The sequence below is a fragment of the Lepidochelys olivacea genome (assembly GCF_965140295.1).
Source record: "Lepidochelys olivacea isolate rLepOli2 genome assembly, chromosome: 1".
Lineage (NCBI taxonomy): Eukaryota > Metazoa > Chordata > Testudines > Cheloniidae > Lepidochelys > Lepidochelys olivacea.
Genome location: NC_140411.1, coordinates 152,528,815 through 152,550,634, shown reverse-complemented (window position 1 = coordinate 152,550,634; position 21,820 = coordinate 152,528,815). Strand labels below are relative to the sequence as shown.

Here is a 21,820-nt window from a genome sequence, read left to right as displayed (position 1 = left end):
CAAGAGGACAAAATGCCATTATCTTTTCTGAATCCTAATAGCTCTCAGAACTCTGGTCTATACATTAAAAGTTTAATTCTTCATCAGATACAGAAGCAATAAAGCAAGTAAATAATTCACTTAAACCTTTCAGGAACAAATTGAGCCCTGACACTTGATTTTTCTCATCCAGTGCACTTCCTTTCAAATAATGGCAAATCTCCAAGTTTTGATCTGCGGCTGAACTTTAATCAATATCTCATCCTTTCAGTTGCTTTGTCCATGCCCTCTCAACCTTTTCAATCTGTTGCTCTTACCTTTGTAATTTTTTTCAATGTCCTTTTCATCTGTGAACCATATGGATCTTTCTTTTTTTATTCTGTTCACTTTCACTGCCTAAGTCCTTACCAAATTGATGCCAGATGATTCCAGGGTGCTAATTATTTATTACATTTTAAAAGATATAATGTATTTGCACAAATCTAAGGTGGTTGTTTTCTAATATCTGAATCCTAGAACAACTTTTTAACCTAAAAAAATGTGCATTGATTTTCCTTTCTTGAATTCACTGATTAAATGCATCTGAACTGACCCTGTAAACCATGTCATAGCTGTGTAACTGACTAATCTAAAATCAGCTAATGACAGTACTTATAGGATAAACCTTAACTTTTTTGATTCTGCCTCTTTGCTGAATTGAGAGAAGCTGCTAAGGGATGTTATCATCTTCATTTGTTTCTGGTTTAGAGCTGTGTGAAGAGCTCTTCAGAATAAAAATCCAAGTTTAGGTTCTAATCACTTTACTATAGGTTTTTGAAACCTAAAATTAGCTTTGTTGGGATAGCACAACTGAACTGCCAGCTTGAATATAATGCATGCCCAGAGTGTTAATATATTTCTATCATCTTGTTCTCCTAGCACACCAACAACATCCATATGTAATGGAGCGAGGCTAATAGTACTAAGCAGCATAGGAGAGAAGTGGAGCTTTGCAATAGATCTTGTCAAATATTCTTTGCTTAGGGTTATTTTTTTTTAGTTCTTTCCTCCTGATATGTTGCAGTGGGCAGTGCATATTCTTCCTCTGCATCCTGTTAGGTTTCCATTTCAGATGCAAGCTAAACCTTTTCTTTTAACTGTAGATTGGGGGCGGGGGGTGTCTATTTTTTTTTTTTTTACAAAATTTGGCCTTTAATTTTGGATGCCTCATTTTTTTTGGCTGCCCAACTTGAGACACCTTGAGGATGTTTTTTTCCGAGAGTGCTCAGCACTTCAGAGCACCAGGTTCAGAACATCCAAAGTGTCCCCAGCTGGAAACACAAAAATAGAGGCAATCAAAAATCTGGGAAAATTTAGCCCCTTTCCTTCTAAGACAGCATGGTTTATCTTTAAACATTTCAATTTCAGTGAGCAGAAATAGGACTAACACAAGAAACTGATTTATTTTCTATCAGGTAAATCTTTATTAACAGCTAACTTTATAGGCTACACCCTCTATGCAGCTGAATGAAAAGTGTACCTTCTCCTTTACTGATAGTTTAAGTAAACTTGTGTGTGTATGTATGTATGTATGTATATATATATATCTCTCTCACACACACACACACACCCATGATAGCTAGTTTACCAGGTCTGTATTCACAGTAGATCAGGGCATCAATTACAATATCTAGGTTACCAGGCATGGGTTCACATTAGAGCTGGACTGAAACAGTTAAATTAATAGATTTTAAGGCCAAAAGGTACCATTAGATAGTCTGACCTCCTCCAGAATATAGGCCATAGAATTTCTTCCCGTTCCCCAGTATTGAGCCCAGTAAGTTGTTTGACTAAAGCATACCTTCTAGAAAGGCATCTGGTCCTGATCTGAAGATGTCAGGTTTATGAAGAATCCACTCTTTCCCTTAGTAGTTTGTTCCAGTGGTTAATCATCCTCACTGTTAAAGATCTGTGCCTTATTTTTAGTTTGAATTCGTGTGCTTCTAACTTCTAGCCATTGGTTTTTGTTATGCCTTTCTCCACTAGATTAAAGTGCCCTTTAGTACTTTGCTTGGTTTTTCCTCCCTGGAAAGGTACTTTTAGTCACAGTTCAGGGTAACTGCACCTGTATTTCTCCTCAGTGATCTGGCAAGGGCACCCACTCTCAAGCTTCCAGCTCCCCGGCTGTTGCTTCTCTTGGGTGAAGACCCCTGTGTCTCACTTCCTTCTCATCAGGGTTATGACCATGCTGAGCAGTTCCCTTCCTTCACTGCATTGCTCCTAGCAAAGACAGTCTGCCTAAACAGAGGTATGGAAGAAGTTTAGTTTAAGATTTCTTCTTGCCTTGAGCAGGGATGGTGTCCCTACTCTCTGTTTGCTGGAAGCTAGGAATGGGCAACAGGGGATGGATCACTTGATGATTACCTGTTGTGTTCATTTCCTCTGGGGCACCTGGCATTGGCCACTGTCGGAAGACAGGTTACTGGGCTAGATGGACCTTTGGTCTGACCCAGTATGGCTGTTCTTATATTCTTGCCATATAAATGAGGATGAGCAAACTTAAGGTTTAATTGGACTCAAATTCTGGGTTTTATGTTTTGTTTTGCTGTTAGCTGTGGACTGGCACAAGACTCCAGTAAGGGTCATGCATTTGTACCAATCATAACAAGTAGTTACAGAACCATCTTAACAATGTATAGCACATATGCTTCTCTAAATATGTCATCTGCCAAAATTCAGGCTGTTGTGTCTCAGCTCCTTAGTGTGCGGCTGGCAATACTCCTTCAAGCTATTGAAGATTTTTGGCTCCTTGAGGCAGTGATGGAGCATGACCCCCTAAAGGATGTTGCATGTCACATGTTCATTATAACTGCTGCCTTTGGAACCTTCCAGTCAGTTTCTTCTGTGATTGCAAAGAAGCTTCCCAAAGAGCTGCTCTGGGTACTCTCCCAAATTGCAACAAAATATTTTTAATGATAACCCCTGCCTTCTTGTCAGAGGCTGAGAATGGTGTCCACAGATGTATAACTGAAACACAGCTACATTATATTTAAGTCAGCAATATCTAAATAAATTTTGATTTCATAATCATCACTTCCAGACAGTCCAATCTGATTCCACACCTGAGTTACCCAAGATATTAAAAGTTTTTCTACCTTATAATTTATTCTAAACTTGGCAGGAAGGAATATTTTTATTTGCCATTTCCTCCACCCTCATGTGGATATTTTGGCTTATGATGTGGGGATAAAGGGAAGTAGTTTACTAAATTCAAAGGAAATAAACTATATTCATTCTTGGTAGTGGAATTACACCAGGGGTGAACTTGACCCGATGTGTATTTATCTTTTAGGAGTAGGAATACAGGAACTTCTGTACTGGATTAGACCAGTGGTCCATCTAATCCATTGTGCTGTCTCTGAGAGCCATCTGTATGAGGTGCACAATTGTGAAATAACCTGACCATATAGGGGATTTTCTCCCTAACTTTTGTTAGAATAATGGAAATTATGCCTTAGACTGGAAAAGGGATTTATATCCCTTACTAAAGTGAAAACAAAAATCAATTTTTTATATTTTGACTTATGTAACTATGGATGTTCTTCACATCTATATAAAGATCTAATCCTTTTTTGAATCCTACTAAATTCTTGGCCCCAATGATTATCTGTGACATTGGGTTCCACAGGTTAATTATGTCTTGTACAAAAAAACCTTTCCTTTAATAAGCTTTAATTTTCTTTTTCTTTTCAATTTAATTGAATATCCCATTGCTTATAAAACATAAGTAAGGGCACCCAATGTGCCTTCTCTCTATATTGTGTGTAACTCCTATGACCCCTTTTATTCATCTTCTCTCTAAACAGACCCAATCTTTTCAATTCCACTTTATATAAAATATTTCCATGTATTTGTTACCCTATTCCCCACTCTTTCTGTTATATCTTTATTCTGATAGTGTCCAGAACTAACCACAGTACTACAGATCATGGTGTACCAGTGGTTTATATTAGTGTGATATTTTCATTCTTTATTTTCTATTCCATATCTTGTACATCCTTTACAATATGTTGTTTTTGTCCACCACTTCACATTAAGCAGTTCTCATTGAGCTGTCCATGTGTTTTTCCTGAGTGGTTATTGTGTATTTTAAACCCCATAAGGTATATGTACAAATAACTCAAACAATTCTTTGCAATAATTATGAGAATTATTGCATTTGTCAACAGTGAATTTCATCTGTCATCATGCTTACCCATTCATCTAGCTTGGTTAGGTACTTAAGAAGTTCATGAATGTCTTCTACAGTCTTGACTAATGTAAATATTTTTTTTGTCAGCTGCAAATGTTGCCATCTTGTTATTCATCCCCTTTTCTAGCTCACTAATAAATATATGAAACAGTACAGTTTCTAATACAAAAATAGAAAGCATCCTGATGTTAGCATTTTTTCCTGTGGAAAGTTGATCATTTACTCCTACTCTTTCTTTTTTTATCTCATAACTACTGAGTTGCATTAATAGGCTCAGGTGAGGGACTTTGCAAAGGCTTTTAAAAAATACAGATACATTATTTCATCTGCTTCTTTTTTTTTATCTGCTTATTTTGTTCACATACTTAAAGAATTTTCCTTTACAGAAGCAATGGTGGTTTGTTTCTCTCTCTCATCTCATATTAATCTAGGCATTTTATAATTCTGTTTTAAATTATTTTTAACCATTTACACGTTGCTGAAGTATTGTGGTCTGTAACTCCCATTTTCACCCAGTACCTTTAAAAAAAAAAAAAGAAGAAGAAGAAGAAGAAGAAAAGTTAAGTACAACTATTGCCCTCAAGTCCCATTTACATGAAATAGTGTATAATTTTGTTAACTCAGCCACTTCATTCTTAAGTTCCTTCAGAACTCTTGGACTATCCAGTCCTTTTTCTCTTTAATTTCTCATTTTGTCTGAGGGTCTTCTTTTTGTACACCTTGATCATTATCAGTGCTCAATCTTATTACTTGCAAAGAATAGGTCTGGGACAGGTATCTCCCATAACATCCTATGTAATGAAGACTGATGCAAATAAATCATTTATCTGCAATGTCTTTATCCTCCTTAATTGCTCCTTTGACTCCCTGTTCTCTTAGTCTCCATGCTGTTGATGTATAAACAGAAATATAAAATGTGTTAAATACATGTATCTCTTTGTTCTTTAATATCCTTTCTGGCGTTTACTGTCACGGTGTTAGTTTTTTTTATGTGGTTCTTCTGTTATCCCTTATATATCAGTGATCTGTATTCTTCCTCTGGACTTCTTGCGACTATATTCACAATGTGTCCTTCTTTATATTAAGCTTTTAGACCATTGGATCTATTTCTTCGAAGAGATCAATGATTAGAATAGATAAAATCTAAGCGTAAAGGGAGAAAAAATAAAATAATAAATAATAATAATAAAATAATAAAATAAAAATAAAGAAAAAGTTGGACAACATTTCTTCCACAAGTATACAACCAGAACAACAGAAAATGATCTTCAGTGAGCTTCAGTAAGATGTGCAATGTGGAGGCTGCTTTTTTCTAATATCAATGTTTTTCTTTCCCCTACAGCTTAATGAGTGGATATTTCATCTGTCTGGGGTTGGCCTTATCCCTCAGCCAATGGAACCAGCTAGCATAAGTACTTGTATTGGTCGTCATTCTTCCATCATCATATCCTTCAAAAATCCTACCACTGAAGATATACTGGTAGATGTGCTGTTAGCAGGTACAGATTCTTGCTTTAATAATTTCTGTTTGATTGCATTAAAAATATCTGTGGTATAGAGAAATGGTTACTAGTCTGGAAATTGCATATGATACAATAGAGATATACATGGTGAGGAACGGTTCCTTGGTACCTCCATGCCTGTGCTTTGGTAATATGGCTTGGTTATAGTCTGTCTTAATATTCTTCTTAAAGGTTTTCTCATCAGATATAGATACAGGCCCAGGGTGTGCGTGCATGCGCGTGTTCACACACACAAATCTTTATCTCAGGGTAAATCAGGTGTGTACAGATTTTGTAATACTGAAGGCTCCAAGCAAGATGTCTATGCAGCCTGAATTTCATTTTAATATGGCTAAATGTAAATGTATAGATGTAGGAACAAAGAATGTAGGCCATACTTACAGAATGGGGACCTGTATCCTGGGAAACAGTGACTCTGAAAAAGATTTGGGGGTTGTGATGGATAATCAGCTGAACGTTAGCTCCCAGTGTGAAGTTGTGGCTAATATGATTCTGGAATGCATAAACAGGGGAATCTTGAGTAGGTGTAGAAAGGTTATTTTATTTCTCTATTTGACAGTGGTGTGACCACTGCTGAAATACTGTGTCCAGTTCTGGTGCCCACAATTCAAGAAGGATGCTGATAAATTGGAGCGGGCTCAGAGAGGAGCCAAGAGAATGGTTAAAGGATTAGAGCGATAGACTCAAACAGCTCAGTTTGTTTAGATTAGCAAATAGAAGGTTAAGGGATGACTTCCACAGACTGGAAGTATATACATGCGGAACAAATATTTAATCGGGGACTCTTCAGTCTCACAGAGAAAGGTATAACATGATCCAATGGCTGGAAGATGAAGCTAGACAATTCAGACTGTAAATAAGATGTACATTTTTAACAGTGAGGGTAATAAACCATTGAAAAAGTTTACCGAGGGTCGTGGTGGATTAAGAACATAAGAACAGCCATACTGAGTAAGATCAAAGGTCTGTCTAGCCCAGTATCCTGTCTTCCAACAGTAACCAATGCCAGGTGCCCCATAGGGAATGGACAGAATAGGTAATCATCAAATGATCCATGCCCAGTCGCCCATTCCCAACTTCTGACAAACAGAGCTTAGGGACACCATCCCTGCTCATCTTGACTAATCGCCACTGATGGACCTATCCTTCATGAACTTATCTAGTTCTTTTTTGAAGATTCTCCATCAATCACAATTTTTAGATCAAGATCGGATGTTTTTCTAAAAGACATGCTCTAGGAATTATTTTGGGCATGTTTATGGCCTGTGTTATACTGGAGGTCAGACTAGATGATCACGATGGCCCCTTTTGGCCTTGGAATCTATGAATTCAGCCATAATACTGTCCAGGCAAAAACGTTGGTGGAGATTTATTGAGATTAGTCATTAACTATCTCATCTTGAAATTTATTGTTCACATAAATGACATTTTAACATATTTGATGGCTTAAGTCATTTAGCAAATGGAAATTTTAAAGACAGGTTGTAGCTAACTCAGTAAATAGGGGAGTAATCCAAACTAAATCTCTGTAATGGCTGGTTTCTTGTCATAATGATAGCAGACATCTGACCCTTTCAGTTTCAGATGTGAAATTCAGCTCAATCAGCTACAAATAAATCATTTAGCTATCAGAGAAAACAAGATAGCCATTTTTTAATACATCCCACAGTGGAACGTCTCAACATATCAGCACTGAAAAGCAAATTGGGATGGGACAAATAGAGACCTTGGAAAACCCCATAATTTGCATACCACTGCTAGATTTGAAATCTTTATTTTGGCTAAAGCTGAATTCTTCTGTGTTAATTTAAGAAGCTGAGAAATGGTATACAAAACTAAGTCTTCTGGTGCTGAACAACGAACTCAAACTCCATTGGATTAAATAACAGTTGAGGTATATGCAAGCAATACATGTGTGACAGGGTGTAGGTACCCCACCCAGCAATAATGTTGTAATAGTAATTTGCAAGGGGAGGATGGCATTAGCCTCCCTGGAAGGAAGGAAAAAACCTGGCCTACCCTATGAGCTGTGTGTCCTGGCGGGAGCAGCTGACAGCTGGACCTCATTAGGTCCTCATTGGACCCAGATGGGGGCTCTAACCACCAGTCTAACAGAGTGGTATTCTGTGTCTCTCCCCTGAGTCCAGTCCGTTTGCTCCAATCACTCATTATTTATCTGCAGTGGAACAGCTTAAACAGGACAGATTGAGGGAGCCCCACATCAGAAAAGCCCAGAGCCCAGTGGTTAGAGTACGCTCCCAAGAGGAGGGAGAACTCTGTTCAAATCATTTGTCCTTCTCAGGCCCACATCCCAGGTGAGCACTCTAAGTACTGGGCTTAAAGTTAGAAGCTCAGCGCTTCCTGCTTCAGCTGTTTTGTGCAGAACGAGGCAGGTGTCTAAGTCATTCCCGCAAGAAGCTACTTAGGCATCTAAGCTGCTTGACTTCAGGAGATGAGGTTCCATTCGTGGATAGCTAACAGAGAGATGCTTCCTTCCAGCCTGGACATAGGCATTACTCTCCATTAGAGTGGCAGGGTTTAGGACACACGGTTGACAGCTCCCACTGGCTATTTTAAGTAGCTCCCCACCTAGCATTTCTGGCTGTTGTGATCCCATTCTTAGGTGCTTGTCTCACCCTATTCATTGCATAGGAGTCTATGTGTTTAACTCAGGTTTTGTGGATTGCAGCGTAGTTCCTGTTGTTTTTTCTAGGTACCTAAAAGTTAGGTGCCATAACGTTCAGCAATTACAGTGCCTAAATGCCTTTGTGGATTCAGGCCTTGATTCCTAGAAGAAATGAACTCTAACCAGACCTTGCTCCAAAAAGGTCCTCAACCATTAGGGACTAAGGTCCAGGACCAAACTATAATAGAGGGGTAATTTCCCCCTTCTCTAATCTGCAAATCTCCCCTCTACATTCCTACTAACCTCCCCCCCACAACCCACTGTCCAACTTCCACCCCATCTCAGGCTCAGATTCGCCCTCAGTCTCTTGATTTCGCCCCTCACACACCAACACACACACACCCTACCTCCACCTACTTTCCCCACAGGGAGCTTCCAATCAAACTTGTTCTATCCCATTCCTACTCTTCAGAATTTTGTCTTCAATCCTTCCCACCCCATGATCTAGCTGAGATCTTGCCATTTTATAACAGGGCTCTTCAATTCTGTTAGCACCTTCCGTCTGGTAAAAATTGTGCAGTGTCTGGTAAAAAGAACAATTTTGTCTTGATTGAATGTTTTTCATTCTGGACCTCAAAGCACTTGGACTCAGTTGAACAAAGTTTCCAATCACTGAAGTGTATTCATTCACTACTGAGGTGAAATGCAGCTCCATTTTTGAGACAGCACCAGTGTTCCCTCTAATTTTTCCCACCCATGTGTAGAATGAATTTTGTTATGTGCACCAATATGGAGGCAATGTGTGACACATGACCTTCATATTGGTGCACATAACAAAATTCATGGGGTGGGGGTGGGGGCTCAGGCTGGAGGTGGGGGCTCTGAGGTAGAGCCAGGAATGAGGGGTTTGAGGTGCAGTAGGGTGCTCCGGGGGGGAGAGAGGACTCTTTCCCCCCACCCTCACCCGCACCCCGGGAGCACCTTGGCTGAGGGGAAAGGCGCCTGTCCCCACTGCAGCACCTCCGGGGCTGGGGCTGCAGGATAGGCACCCCTTCTCCAGCCCTGGCAGATCCAGCCAGGACTGGGTTTGAGCTGGGGGAGGGGCGCTGTGGAAGGTTTGGGCTGGGTCACCCCAGCTGGGTCAGGGCCACGCCAGCTGTGGCTGGGACCAGGCCGGACCACTTGGGTCGGGTCTGGGCCATGCCAACTTCGGCTGGGTTCCAGCCAGGCTGCTTAGGTTTGGGCCGTGCTGCCCCAGCTGTGGCTGGGTTCAGGCCGCGTAGGGGCGCCCTGTCAGCGGGCAGGACCGAGCCGTAGGATGAGCTCTCCAGCCATGGCAGGTTGGGGGCTGGGAGAAGGGAGCCCCTCCCCCGGCCGGTCCCTGAGTAGGTTCCCTAAGTGCCTGAGTGGCACTAAATAGGCTGCTGCATGGCCATGTGGCTTACAGGGAATTTAGGACAGCACACCATCTGACTACTTCCTTTCTTTGCTTCCCCCCACCACCCCCACTTTTAACCTGGAAGTGAAACCCTGAGGACTAGGTCATCAACTTATGATGAAACCAGATGAAACCATGGGGCTTCATTTCACTTGTATGCTCCAAACTGCTTAGAAGCATTATGTACACTGACCCCATTTCCTAGAGAAAAGGTTTTAAAACTTTATCATGGTGTTTTCTTAGTTTTTTGTGGAACATCTCCCTTTCCAATCAGTCTCATTCATGAACCTACCATCTTTGGTGTAACTGTAGTACTTGGTGAACTCTGTGTGTACATTTAACATTAAATGTGTATACATTTAACATTAAATCAAATTACCGTAGAACCTCAGAATTATGAACACCTCGGGAGTGTAGGTAGTTCGTAACTCTGACATGTTAACTCTGAACAAAATGTTATGGTTGTTCTTTCAGAGGTTTACAACTGAACATTAATTTAATACAACTTTGGAACTGTACTAAGAAGAAGAAAAATGATGCTTTTAGCCATCTCAATTTAAATGAAACAAGCACAGAAACACTTTCCTTACCTTGACAATTTTTTTAAACTTTCCTTTTATTTAGTAGCTTACATTTAACACAGCATTGTACTGTATTTGCTTTTTTTTTTTTTTTTTTGGTCTTTGCTGCTGTCTGATTACATACTTCTGGTTCCAAACAAGGTCTGTTTGACTGGTCAGTTCATAACTCTGAGGTTCTATTGTAAATTCCTTTCCCAATAGTTAACCAATCCCTTTGTCTCCTTTTTCTCTTCATTCCCTTGCCACATTACATATGTTTGTTTCAATCTCATCAACACCTATCCTGTGCCTAGTCTCATGCTTCCTTAACCTGTCCAATCCCTCTTTTCCTACTAGTCTCCAGCTCCCTTTTTCCACCCTGGTGTCACTTGTCTTCTGGGTCGCCTGCTTTTACATTATCTGCCCTGCTCCCAAACACCTCTTCACTATCTCATTGAGGAAGCACCTAGTTCTGTCCCCAAGTTTTGGTACCACTTGCAAATCTTTTCCTCTTGGAGATACAAGCATCCACTTTGTAACAGGTTCCCCCCGGGGTGCCACCTGGAACTGGGGTACACTGACCCACCAGCCCCGGCTGCCTCTCACACTGTGCTGCTGTGACAAGCTGCAAAGCCGTCCAGCCTATACTTTCAACAGCATACATACAGGTAGGGACACACCCAACTGCAGTTACATGCAGGCTCTCTGACCAGCCCCTGCATAGGAAGGCTACAGCTAAGGCAACTCCCAGCTCCCCAGGCGCACACCCCCTCTGGAGTATAAACCCAAAATTATACCATTTTATGCTGCACAGGGAACTGTGCAGCATAAGCTCATAAAGTTTGCCCCCATCCCTCATTGTGGAGAGGAATATGCAACAGCCTTTGCCCCTGAGCTATGATTCCCACATACTTCACTCCAACTCACTGGTTTAGATAAAGCAAAACCAAGTTTATTAACTACAAAAGATAGATTTTAAGTGATAGCGAACAGATCAAAGCAGGTTACCTAGCAAATAAAAAAAAATGCCAACTAAGCTTGATACATGAAATAGATTGGATATGAATTAGCAGATTCTCACACTAAGAGATAATATAAGCAGGCTGCATATTCTTAAGGGGCAAGCTGCACTCACTTTATGGCTTGGAATCCCCACGTGTTTCATTTACAGGCTAGAAATCCCTTTAGCCTTGGTCCAGCACTTCCCCCAGTTCAGTCTTTGTTCCTCAGGTGTTTCCAGGAGTCGTCTTGTGTGGGGAGTGAAGAACACCAGATGATGTCACTACCTGCCTTATATAGCGAAAACCCTTTGTTTCAAAGCTTTGGTTTTCAGACCTGTTTGTGGAAAAAATACTGACATCCCAAGATGGAGTCCAGAATCATGTGGTCTGATCACATGTCCTTGTAGAGTCATAGCAGCCATTACTCACAGGATGTTTGGCGTGTTCTTAGGAAGTCTCATCACCAAGTAGGAGATAAGCTTCTCTTAAGGCCTATTGTTTTTTCCTAATGGCCCATTGCCCTGGATAGGCTCTTCCCCACCCACCATCTAGACTGAAAGCATCTTGTCTTGTGGGCATTACCTAGGTTTAACTACATTTGGAATACAGATGCACAGTCAATATTCATAACTTCAGATACAAAAATAATATATGCATACAAATAGGATAATCATTCAGCAAATAACTTTTCCAATGACCCCTCACATGACTTATCTTGCATAAAATACATCATAATTATGTCCTAATCATATGATAATAATATCACTATGAAGAATATGGGGTGCAGTGCCACACACTCTTCCTTCTCTTATAGTTGCAATGGCCCAAGGCTTACTCCTTCTCCTTTATAGCTGTCTCCCTCAGGCATTCAGGCTCTTCATTGACCCCGGGGTGCCTGAAGAAGCACCTGTAAAAGAGGAGCACAGCCAATGTACATGATCAACCAATGATTTGTGAATTACAGGCAGTAAGCTGGCCAAATCCTACTTCTTGAGTTAGAGGATGTGTGTGGCAACCATGATACTATGTGTTTCTATTTCACTTCATAGAATAGAGCATGTTTTACACTACTGTAAAATGCAGGTCACTATTTCTTCTGATTTGCACAGCAACAGAACAATTATAAGAAGCAAGCTGCAAGTCTTGTTAAGCATATAGTGCCAAATGGCATATTTAATACTACTAGAGCACCAAGCTATTATTTGTAAAATGCTAATCTGTTACACTCTTCACAAAACTAATATGAGAACAAGCATTCGTCTCCACAATAGAGTCCCATCAGAAATCATTTACATAGCTTAAAATGGATACTAAAGACTACTGAACTGTGACATTCTGATATACTTGAGTTGTGCCTTGAGTTCACAAAAACCTTCCTTGTTTAAATAGGATGCAATTATAGAGCATTAACTTATTCCAAAGAGGCTCTCCAAAGAGGTTCTTTTACTGGTGTAGAAGTAAACTGTCCTAGGAAAAACTCTAATCTTTACTTTTGCACCTTAGATTCAGTTTTTGCTCTCCATTTTGCCTTGGATTAATTACACATTTGTGGACCTGAAATAATGAACTAATATTCCTGTAGTATTTTACAGTAAAACTGTAAGGCCTTTTCTTTGAGGGGATTAACACTGTAGAGCCCATCATACAAAATAAAACAATATAAACAACTCTAAAATCTGTCTTGAATTTGTAAGACCTGGTTAATTTCCTCAATGTATTACCACTGATGACCTGGAAATAATAATAATAAATAATAATTTTAAAAAAGTCACAGTAGGATAACTGAGCTATGTATCCAAGCCTCCTTCAGAACAGCATTGTGCAGGCTTTGGCTTCCTTTTTGCAGAAACAGTAACAATTCCTTTTGTTCTTTTTGGTAAAAAGTGGCATTCTTTCTTCTGTATGCAAGCCTACTTCTAATATATTTTCAAAGGAAGTAATTTCTAGCTGCATAAGCAGAGTCATGACTATAAAACTTCAGTTTTTAATAATTTAGTAATTATGGCCCAGATCCTCAAAAGTAACTAGGTGCCTCCTTCAATTGAAATCAATGGAAGCTAGGTGCCTAAAGATCTTTGAGGAGTTGGGCATACATGTTCAGTAAAATATAAATTCCAGTATGGTGTATAAATGTTCGTGAACTGTAATATTGCTAAAATGTATTTGTCACAGGATGGCAGGTCCCTTTAAGGATAGTGGGTCCAGTTCTCCTCTGACAGAACAGCTAGACCGGATTAGTAGAGCAGGGCAGCATCTGAGAGAGTTCTAAATTGAGGTCCAAGAAAGAGAGCCAAAGACCGGGGCTGGAGAAGGCTGAAGGACCAGGGAGCAGAAGAGGGGTTTGCCTTCTGACCTATCCTGACCAGAGAATAGATGGCCCCAGGAGAATTTTGGGGATCCTCTTCTAGGGAGAAAAGGACTCCATATAGAAAGACTGGGGAGTTCCTGCTGAAAGACCAGGAATCACTCCAGCTAGAAAGGACTGCAGTGACTACTTGGGAAAAAGAAAGCTAGGACAGAAGAAAGGCCCCAGGACTGAGACCAGAGGTGAATATGGTTTGTGTGGATGGACTGTATTTTGGGACTTTGAAGGCTGTTTGAATTTGGGTGAACATATTTCCCTATGCTGACTATGGGACACCTGGTAAAATTATTCATCTTCAAGCGAGTTCAACAGCAATCAATCAGAACTATGCAGTACAAACGTTTAAATTAACATCAAGTTGACTGAGCCCCTGTTAAGAAGAAATACTGCATAGTTGACTTCTTTTAATTTACCTTCTTATCTTTAAGGCTTTAGGATTCACACAGGAGAGGTCACACACACACACACACACCTCTCTCACACAGGGGCGTGATTGACCGATCCGATCCTCCCTGCCCGGTGCTCTCCACCCTCCATTCCTGACCTGGCCCGCAGGACAGACCCGCCTCTCCTGGTAGCTGGCGCCATGTCTTCCTGAGGCAACATGTGGGAGGGGCCACACAGGGTCACATGCTCCCCTCTCCAGATTTCTGCCAGGGTTCACACCAGAATGTGGCCAGCAGCAGCCTTTTGGTACTGTGTGGGAGGGAAGGGACAGGAGCTGCTTCCAGTCGCAGAGGAGGCGGGGCGGGGATGACCTGGCCCGTGTCTTTGCAGAGCTCATCTCTTCACCCCTTCCCCCCCACCCCACACCCCTGTGGCTGGAAGCAGCTTGTCCCTTCCTACCTGCACAGTGTCTAAAGGCAGCTAACACCTCCAGGCTGCTGCTGGCCACTGACATAACTCAGTTGCCTCCTGTCCCCTGGTTATAGCGCGTGCAAGAAGGGGTTAAGCCCTAAGGATGCATTGTGCACCAGGGCCCAGGGAATCTGACTACAGGGGCTTCAGTGCACCCAGACAGAGAGGTGGCTCAGCAGGGGAGGGTTCCCAGGGGAAGGAAGAATCCTCTCACTCCCTGGGGTCGGGGCTTGTACAGGCTGGAAATTGCTTCCCCCCCCCACACGCCACTCCAGAGCTTAGCTGAGGGGTGGACAGGCTTCCCTGTGCCAGTGCGGGACTTTGGCACATGCAGGGCTAGGCTCTTTCTGGCCAATGCCCTCAGCCGGAGGGTCTTGGGCTTTTCTGGCGTACTATAATAGCCGAAACAGTGGGGGAAGGAAGGAGCCTGCTGGCCAGGCTGCTGGTGAGCTGAGCACTCCGACTGGGGGCTGGTTCTCCGCACAGCGTAAGGAGGGGGACTCGCCTCACCAGAGGGGATATGGAGGAGCAGCGAGGTTGGGGGAGGGGGGGTGAAGGGGCAAAGTACCCCCACATCCTCTGCAATGAAGACCAATGCAAAAGAATAAATTTAGCTTCTCTGCAATGGCCTTGTCTTCCTTGAGTGCTCCTTTGTCATCTAGTGGCCCTACTGCCTGTTTGACTGGCTTCCTGCATCTGATGTACTTAAAAATGTTCATTCTTTTCGTTTTTGTGTCTTTAGCAAGTTGTTTCTCAAATTCTTTCTTGACCTGCCTTATTATACTTTTACACTTAATATCCTAGAGCTTGTGCTCTTTCCTATTATTCTTACTATGATTTGACTTCCAAGTTTTAACGGATGCCTTTTTGCTTCTACCAGCCTCCGTTATTCTGCTGTTTAGCCACTGTGGTTCTCTTGCATCCGATGAAGTGAGCTGTAGCTCACGAAAGCTTATGCTCAAATAAATTGGTTAGTCTCGAAGGTGCCACAAGTCCTCCTTTTCTTTTTGTGGTTCTCTTGGTCCTCTTATTGTCTTTTCTGATATGAGGTATACATTTAGTCTGAGCCTCTATTAGGGTGTGTAAGCGAGTTCGGCCAGGGCTTATCACTCTCTGGAGCGGCGAGGAACCAAACCACCTCGCTACTTCTGTCAGGTGTGTCGGGGAATTAGCCTGCCCAAGCAAAGAGTTCAATAACAAGGCCCAGGCCTTGGGTCAGGGCGGGGCAACAAACAGTCAGTAGCTCAGGCCCTCAGGCAGGGGCTGAGCAAACAGTTCACTAGCAAACCCAGGCTCCTGGCTCCGAGCGGCCTGGGAGAGGGGGAGACTGCCACCTGCGAGATGGGTGGCATGGGGGACTCAGGCCCACCCACTCAACTGCGTCTCAGCCCGGTGCCCTAGCAGTGGCAGAAGACCCGCTGCTATGTCAGTGGGGATCCTGGCCGCAATACGCTGACATTGGCTCTGGCAGCGCTACAGCCAGACTAGGGTCGGCTGCCCCCGGGCTACTTCCTACCTTCCTCTCTAGAGGTACCAGGATCCAGCCAACATCCTCCAAGGGATCACACACCATGAGCTCCTCGGGGTAACTGGTGCACGGTTGGCTTGGCAGCTCCTCAGGGTAACTGGCGAACGGCAAGCTTGGCAGCGTCTCTGGGCTCGGGCTAGCATCAGGCATTGGCTGGCCTGGCCAGTCCTTGGATCGGCCGCCGATCGCTGTGGTCTCCCAGCTGGGAGTTCTGCCACATGTGTCTGGCCTCTCTGGTGGCGGTCTTTCAACTGAGCTCCGGGATTGGGCTTTTATACTTCCTGTCCTGCGCCTTGACCTCTGAGGGGCAGGCTCAGGGTTTGCTGGCTCCGCCTACTTTGGTGTCCAGAGAGGCTCCGGGGTGGCGGGGAACCAGACCGCCTCGCTACAAGGTGTTTTTAAATAGTCCCAGTGCTGCTTGCTCCTTTTAATTTTAATTTGTGACAGCGCCTTTTAATTTCCATCTAATGAGCATCCTCATTTTTGTGTAGTTCCCCTTTTAGAAGTTAAATGTTATCCTTGCTGTTCCAGGAAGCAGCCATCTTATGGTGTCTAGAAATTTTATCTCTGCATCATGCCCTAAGCTGACATTTACCCAGTTAATATGAGGATAGTGGAAATCACCCATTTTTATTGCACTTTCTGCTTTTGTAGCCTCTCCAACCTCCCTTAGTGTTTCACAATCACTGTCACCATCCTGGTTCAAGTGGTCAGTAGGATATTCCTACTGCTCTACTCTTTGTATTCAAGCATGGAAATCATGTCCATAAAGATTCTATGGTGCAGTTTGTTTCATTTGAGTTTTTTACCTTATTTGACTCTATGCTTCCTTTAACATATAATGCCACTCCCCTGCCAGCATAACTTACTTTCATTACTATATATTTTATACCCAGGTATTACTGTGTCCCATTGATTATCCTCATTCCATCAAGTTTCTGTGATGCCTATTATATCAATATCCTCATTTAATGCTAGGCACTCTAGTTCATCTATCTTACTATTTAGTATAAATACCATTGCCATAGCAACAAAAGTTCCCATAAAGATCTTATTCTGAAATGACATTAGGCTTGCTAGTCAGCTTTTTGTTCCCTGGCTAGCTTGACTCTTCTGAGATTCCTGTTTTTTATCTGTCTTCTTGAGTCTCAGGTGACATTTAGTGATTTGCTGCACCTGTGCATGGAGTCTGTTAATCTATCTCATTTATAGAGATAGATCACCTTGTCACAATTCCCCCTACCCCCTGAATCCCCCAAATACTGTAATGTTAACCTTTTCCCTTCATTTAAGTATTATACTCCTTATGAGGCTGAATTGTTTTGTTTTATTATTCAGAATTACTTTAGGATAATGAAAATTAAAGCATTAAAATAGAAAGATATTTATCTTCTAATTCAAAATATTTCTTTACTCATAATGGCCCTGAACCTGCAAACACTTAAGTATGTTTAATTTTACTCAGGGGAGTAGTCCCATTGACCTCATTGTGTCTACTTATGTGAGTGTATTTACACACATGTAAGTGTTTTCAAGACTGAGACCAATATTGTTATATACTGAATGTGAAGTGTGGTACCAAGTTCAGCACTCAGAAGTGCACGTGCAACTAACTTTTGATTTCAGTGGGAGCTGTTCATGCATAACTGAAGATAGAACTCAGTCAATGATATACTGAACATTAGGGTCACTTGGTGCAGATGCAATATATGTAAGTGCGGAGAGAATTGTACTTCAAAACTATTTGAAGCATGATCAGAGGCTCTGAGATCCAAATCTTAATACAGAATCAGGTATCTTTGAGTTGCTAATTTCAGGTAGTGTGTGCACTTGTAACAAAAGCATTGTCCTTAAACAGAAAGTAGAGGCTTTAGTCTCATAACAGATTTTCTAAATTTCTCTTTAAATAGTTTTTATTCTCAAATATATTTCTTCAAACCTCTCATAAAAGATTTAGAGACTGTGCAGTGCTGTAACTAGGTTGTTGATGATGATCATGTCATTGATTGTGGTGATACATACAGCAGTCTTAGAACTATAAAAGAAAATTGACCACAGACATAATACAAAAATGCAAATTCACACTCAATATTTTTACTAACACAGAATACAGTGCTTCACGGTGAATAAGCTGCTCCTTTACTTGTCACAAAAGCTTTGATGGGCCCAGGCAAGAATAAAATAATAAGTCACTAATCAGAGCCTGTACTGTCTTCTGGTTTTGGAGGCCCCTGAAATCTCTTCTGAGCTCTGAGTGTATTGAGACATCCTTTTAGGCAGTCAACTGGTCAAGGAATGGCATGCCAGTACCGCTCCACTAACTGCAGGCACACTAACCTTAAAAAAGTAGATGTTGCCATCATAGGTGAGTTCCTGCACACAAAGGTCCAGTTTCTGAGCAGTAGCGGAGCAGTACTCTTCACAGCTAAGGAAAAGAGGAAGCACATAATTCTGTGCCCATCTAATCTCGTGGTGCAATTTAAGTGCTTACGTTGTGCTGGCTGCCTATGACCCCAACACCCAAGTGCTAATGGGTGTTGCCAGGCCATAGAGATAGTGTAGCCAAACCTCCCTCCCTTGGCTATGTCCCCTACACTAGCTGGAGGGAGGATAGGTGACACATGAGCTGATGTAGTGGTGTTCTCTCATTCAAGGGTAGGATTTACTGGAACTTAGTGTGTGAGTAAGGATATGTGCATACACCCTAATAAGTGTTTGCATGCATGTGCCCATAATCAACATGTAGCAAAACTACCCCATACAATTATTTTTTCATTGCAGTTCAAGTCAGGAAGTCCCCCCAACCATTTTTATTGCTCTTGTATGAATGCCATCTTGTCTGTATTGTTCTGATAAGGTGCCCAGAACTGAGCACTTTTCCGATATAGTCATTGACTTCCCTATCCCATGATGTGATGGGTCTACATTTTATTTTAACTGGATTTAAACTGAAGTGCCTGTCCTGGCTGTTGGAGCTCCTACAACAATGACTATATACAATCAGAAAAATAGAAATGAATCAGAAATGTCCATACAAAACTGCCATAGTATTCACCATTAATAATAATCCTGCCTCTGGGGTTAGTTAAATACAAATATTTTAGCTACAAAGTCTGGGTTTGAGAGGGAGCATTGTTTGGGGTTGGGGTTTTTTTGGTACATAAACAAATTTATGCATTAAAATGAATGGTCTCATTGGCTTTTAGTATCATATCAAGTAATAAAACCACCTGAATGATCACTGAGACTTAAGCCCTTATTATTGTAGCCCTGAGAGGCTACAATTAATTGGCCACTAATTCCAAGTGATTCTTGAAACCTTTTATTTTCTTGAAAAATATTAATCCTAAGAAATGACTGTGCTATCTGACAACCAAAAACAAATAGATCTACCCAGGTCTGTAAACAAATCTGTCTTATTGAACAGGAGTAAATTGTAGTTTACTGTGGCGGTTCAATGACAAGACAGCACAAAGCTTTTAGCAAGCAAACAGGCTGGTCTGCTAACGGGCTTCTGCCTGTCAGCTTTCCACCCTCTCCTTTATTCTTTCTCTCCCCCCGCGTATTACATTCTCCAACAGATAAAGGGAATACACTGGCTTTGTTTAACATTCTTATTTACCAATTTCTATCTACCGCATTCCTTGCTCTCGGGCCTTGAGCCCAGTCCTGGGAGACTTCTCACGGTTCATGTCATCTGGGCGAGATTCCAAGGTACATGCCCTTGAGAGGAGCTGTGTGTGCACAGCTCCTATACAACACTCCGGGTATGCCCTGAATGTTGCCAAGCTCATGAACCCTGTATGAATCCTACATCCCCTCCTTTTTTGTTTATTTGTGCTCGGCCATCTCATGGTAGCCATCAATTTGCTTTTGCAAGCCAATTAACTCCCGGACAGACGAGGTCATAACTCATGGAGCCTGCCAGGGTAGGTCTCGACAAAGCCTTAACAAAAAGGAAGTACATTGCACACGGCAACAGCAAAAAATAAGCTTAAGAAGGTAAAGTGTAATTGGCCGGGCCCCAATTAGCCATGCTAGAGTACTGGGAAGAGAGGTTCACGTAAGCAGCGAGCATCATCTTATTCCCAGTTTCCTCAGGGTGATGACATACTGAAATAAGGCATGTACCTAACAATTCTTCAGCTGCTACAAAATCAGATAAACAAAAGTGGGTAACATTTGCTATTGAAGCCAATCTTTCCCATAGGTTATATGTCATTCGGGCCCGTAACAGAGGAAGCGCCCCCGAACCAACCCCTACAGGAAATAGCAGGCACAAAAGGGATACAATCAATACAGAATTAGCAGTAATTTGGGTGAGAATTGCCACAAACAGCGTCTCAGGAGTCTCTGGCTGTTGGTTTGCTGCCAGTCTTCGTTGAGCTGCGGCGATCAATGCTTTTACTGCTCCCCATGTTACGGGCTGGCTTGGGACGCTACACCTCCTCCGTTTCCGTCCCGCCATTGTCGACCCAGGAGGCACCGTGTTCTCCTCCAAGGTCAGCTGAAACTCCGGTATGGGGTTTGACAGCCCCTGGTGCCACGCCATGCTGTTTCAGTGCCGGTTGCATACACCGAGCCGGAACCCACAACGGTCCTGCAGGGAGAGACACAGCAGCATATCCCCGACCCCAAGTGATTAAAGGTACCGGGCCCAACCATTGCGGATCGGGCAGCTGACAGTAATAGACACGTGGTCTTTCCAGTACCTCGGATTTGTGAAATTGCCGATCCGCGGGGGTCTGCTGATCTGCGTTCAGCGTTAAATTATTTAAAGTAAACAAAAGGATATGCAATTGTTGCTGAATGTCTCCTAAGGTTCGGAGACGCAGCTCCCCTTGTTTTAATTGTTTGTCGAGCAAGGTTTTTAGCATGCGATTTGCACGTTCAACAATGGCTTGGCCCGTGGAATTATAAGGGATCCCGTGTTTGAGACAGACGTCCCATTGGGCACAAAAGGTGGAGAGGGCCGTGGAGCAATAGGCTGGGGCATTATCTGTTTTTATCTGGCTCGAGCGACCCATAACAGCAAAACAGACTAGCAAGTGGTGAATAACTTTGGGCATGGCTTCCCCACGCTGTGGGGTCGCCCAGAGGAATCCCGAATAGGTATCAATGGAAACATGTAAAAACGAATAGGGGCGGAATTGTGGCACGTGAGTGACATCCATTTGCCATAGCTGATTCGCTGCGGTACCTCTGGGGTTAATGGAATAAGAAAAGGTAGGGGCAGCAGCGGCACAGTGGGGGCAGGAACGAACAATAGAACGTGCATGATCAGCAGGAATGTGAAACTGTCAGGCCAAAGCAGAGGCAGACTGATGAAAAAAGGAATGGCTTTCAATGGGGTCAGAAAAAAGGGAATTTACCTGACCACGTAACGCGCGATCAGCGTGCGCATTGCCTTCAGTGAGTAGCCCAGGCAGAGGGGTATGACTGCGAATATGAGCGACAAAATAAGGGAAATTACGAGTGGTGATGAGATACTGTAAGGACAAAAACAGGCGAAGAAGGTCCGCATCGACCTGAGGGGTGATGAGGACAAGGGGTAAATAATCAATTACCTGATAAACATAATGCGTGTCCACGATCAAATTAAAGGGACAATCAGCAAAAAGTTGAAAGGCCAAAATAACAGCAGCTCATTCCAAGGACTAGTGAAGCTCTCCAAGCGCTGTGCATGCAAATATTGTTGTACAAGTGAATGA

The 21,820-nt window shown here is 42.5% G+C and overlaps 1 protein-coding gene across 1 annotated transcript in view; it reads left to right on the top strand.

The window, feature by feature from the left end:
* CFAP47 (cilia and flagella associated protein 47) overlaps positions 1-21,820 on the top strand; it is a 649,074-nt gene that overhangs the window by 513,727 nt on the left and 113,527 nt on the right. The window contains exon 56 of the mRNA XM_084621504.1: positions 5,553-5,709. Coding sequence (XP_084477630.1) covers positions 5,553-5,709 — 157 coding nt within the window. The remainder of the gene's footprint in view (positions 1-5,552; positions 5,710-21,820) is intronic.